At 48.8% G+C, this 2739-nt stretch overlaps 1 protein-coding gene across 1 annotated transcript; it reads left to right on the top strand.

Moving 5' to 3' along the window:
- Window positions 1-100: 100 nt before the first annotated feature.
- Window positions 101-2338, top strand: BBBOND_0002950 (hypothetical protein, conserved; the record flags this gene model as incomplete). The annotated part of the gene is made up of 1 exon (XM_012915130.1): window positions 101-2338. The coding sequence occupies one exon, from the start codon at window positions 101-103 to the stop codon at window positions 2336-2338; it is 2238 nt and encodes a 745-aa protein (XP_012770584.1).
- Window positions 2339-2739: the final 401 nt, after the last annotated feature.

Raw genomic sequence — 2739 nt, 5'->3', positions numbered from 1 at the left:
TCAGAGATCGTCCTTTCCCCCTCCTCGCACCATCCGCCCCGCATCCTACTCCGACGCTAGCAACCCCCTGCTCGACTGTCTTAAAAAGGGCGTGCAGGGGATGTGCCAGGAGCTAGCGAAGGCCTACCTAAGCGTGTATGATAGCGAGACTTTCGGTGCTGAGCTAATAAAAAACCTCCAACATGTATCTAGCGTTGGTAAACTTGAAATAAAATATGATCTGACTGACGAAGGCACCAGGTTGTCTAAGGTGTTCCTCACGGTGCTCCGCACCATTGACGTTTCGCTTCATACGTTGAAATCCAACTGCCGAGTTCTGCAAAAGAAACGAATCAACAAAGATACTGACATTGGCAGACTGTTCGCTGAAATGGGATATGTAGTTTCAAACTTTGATGAGCAAAATGGCGAGCTACAGGACAAAAGTGATATGACCGGCGAGCATATCCTAGGCCGACTTATCCGTCGCAGTGGGAGAGTGTACAGCAGCCACGATGATAAAAACTACGAAGGGGCACTAAAGGATCTCGTCACGCACCTCAATCGCTACTTCGAAGTGTGCCACTTCCCCATCCGCCCTAGACCTAGGACACCTTGCAATGTATACGAAATGCTTGTATGGCTTACAGGCCTTCCTCACAATCCGGTTTACGACGCGCTATTAGAAGACGGTCTCAGTGCGCCATTTAAAGACCCGGCGAAGCAGACGAAGGAAGCGGGTGACGGCTTTGAGTTCCCCGTGTTTGACCTCCAGACTTCACATATAGATGCATACCCGAGTAACATCACCTACAAGAATACGGCTAGGACGATAGATCACATCTGTTCGAAAGCATACGACGTATTGGCCCCCATCGTCGGACATGGCAACGCTTCCACCGTGTACGCTTGTGACTTCCCAAGCAACACCCTCAATTTGAAATATCCCGCTGGCGGTGAGGACTGCCTAAATACGCTCCTCGATATCCTGCGTAGACTTCTACCGCAGCTGCAATATTTGTTCCACCGCTGTAACGTTACCGATACGTATTACGGTTGGCGAAATTGTAAGTACGGCAGGGACGTACCGACAGCCAAGTGGCCGTGTAGCGACCACTCAAGCGACAAAGCAACGTACGAAGCAACGTGCCAGACAAAGTGTAAACCAAAATGCAAAACAACTTGCCAACCAACATCGCCATTGATGTCTTATCTAAATGACTGCCTATCTGCTCATTTGCCGCATCAGATAGTGACGGTGGGTTGCAAGTCTGAATGTAAGACATGCCCTTCCAATAGCCCTGGAATGCCGTGCCGAATGCCCTTCGGATTTAGAGGATTTTCTGGGTCAACGAAGACAGGTATGGATATATGCGAAAGCATCAGGCTATTTTTGGGTAGCGGCCTAGTGTCGTCCCTTTTGTGCCTTATACCCAGGCCGCCGTCTACACTACCGGAGCACTTCAACTTTGCGTTGCAGTTGGGTAATATGTTGCATAAAGGTAAAAGCTCCGGCGGTAATGGCGTCAGTGCAGCATTTATAAAATCGATCGAAAGCGCATCTATTCGCCTGTACGAAAATCCCATGGAGCTGACCGATGCGCTTAGCGGTGCCTATGGTAATACGCAGTCTGACCACAGTCATACCAGTGGGGAACCTAAACATGCCCCGTTATCCAGTTTATCGATGAACAACTCATGTATGCTTCCTAAGACCGACAATATTTTCTGTGGTCCCTACCTTCAATCTCTACACCAGGATTCCTATTATTCACTCGCCGAGAAGCATTGTAACCTGTACTTGTCCTGGGCGATATACTTGCCGTGGCAATTTTGGAATTATCTGAAAACCCTGTACGATTCCTTCTGCAGTATATCCTGCCAGGACTGGGGCTGCAGTGGTTGCTTAAAAGGTGACAAATGCAAGACGGGCAAACACGGAACGGACTACAACTGCAGATGCTGGAGTGTCGTCAAATGCCGCGGAGTGCAAAGCACTTTCTACAGTTATGGATTCGCATTCGGCGACGCGAAAAAATTGTTGGACGAGAATGAACTGAGGTATTGCCACGATTTCTGCAAACAACTTGAGAATATTCTCAATTCACAATTTTTCAAGGACCTCCTCCAAAAGTGCGATGAATTCATATTCACCATCAGACAGCCGTTTATATGGCTTAACGTCGCGCTCTGGTCACTATCTCTCTTCTACCTCATCTGCGTAATGGTTGGCAGACTGGATGTGCTCCACATCAAATCGCACCTGAGGATACCGTCGTCGCACAAGATAACGGCGCAATCATTGTTGGCGGCAGCGCAAGTCGGAAGGCTTGCCAAGATATCGTACCTGCAACCGTGATCATCGTCACATTTGTAATTCACTGTAACTCACGTAACAACTCACTTAGCGAATCACCTACTCACCTAACCGACAAACGTAGCATAATGTCTCGAATTACTCTAGCGGCAACCTGTGAACTAAATAGCACCTAGATTAGGTGATGACTGAACGACCAAGCAACGTGGCAACCTAGCAACCAGTCAACGTGGTAACCTAGCACCCAGGCAAAGTGCTAAGCTAGCAACCAGGCAAAGTGTTAAGCTGGCACACAGGCAAAGTGCTAACCTAGCACGCAGGCAAAGTGGTAACCTAGCACTCAGGCAAAGTGCTAAGCTAGCACCCAGGCAACGTGGTAACCTAGCACGCAGGCAACGTGGTAACCTAGCAACCTGGCAAAGTGTTAACCTAGCACCCAGGCA

This window comes from Babesia bigemina, scaffold Bbigscaff_70463 (assembly GCF_000981445.1).
Source record: "Babesia bigemina genome assembly Bbig001, scaffold Bbigscaff_70463".
Lineage (NCBI taxonomy): Eukaryota > Apicomplexa > Aconoidasida > Piroplasmida > Babesiidae > Babesia > Babesia bigemina.
Note: the sequence above shows the minus strand (reverse complement) of the source record. Positions and strands in the feature narration are given on the sequence as shown.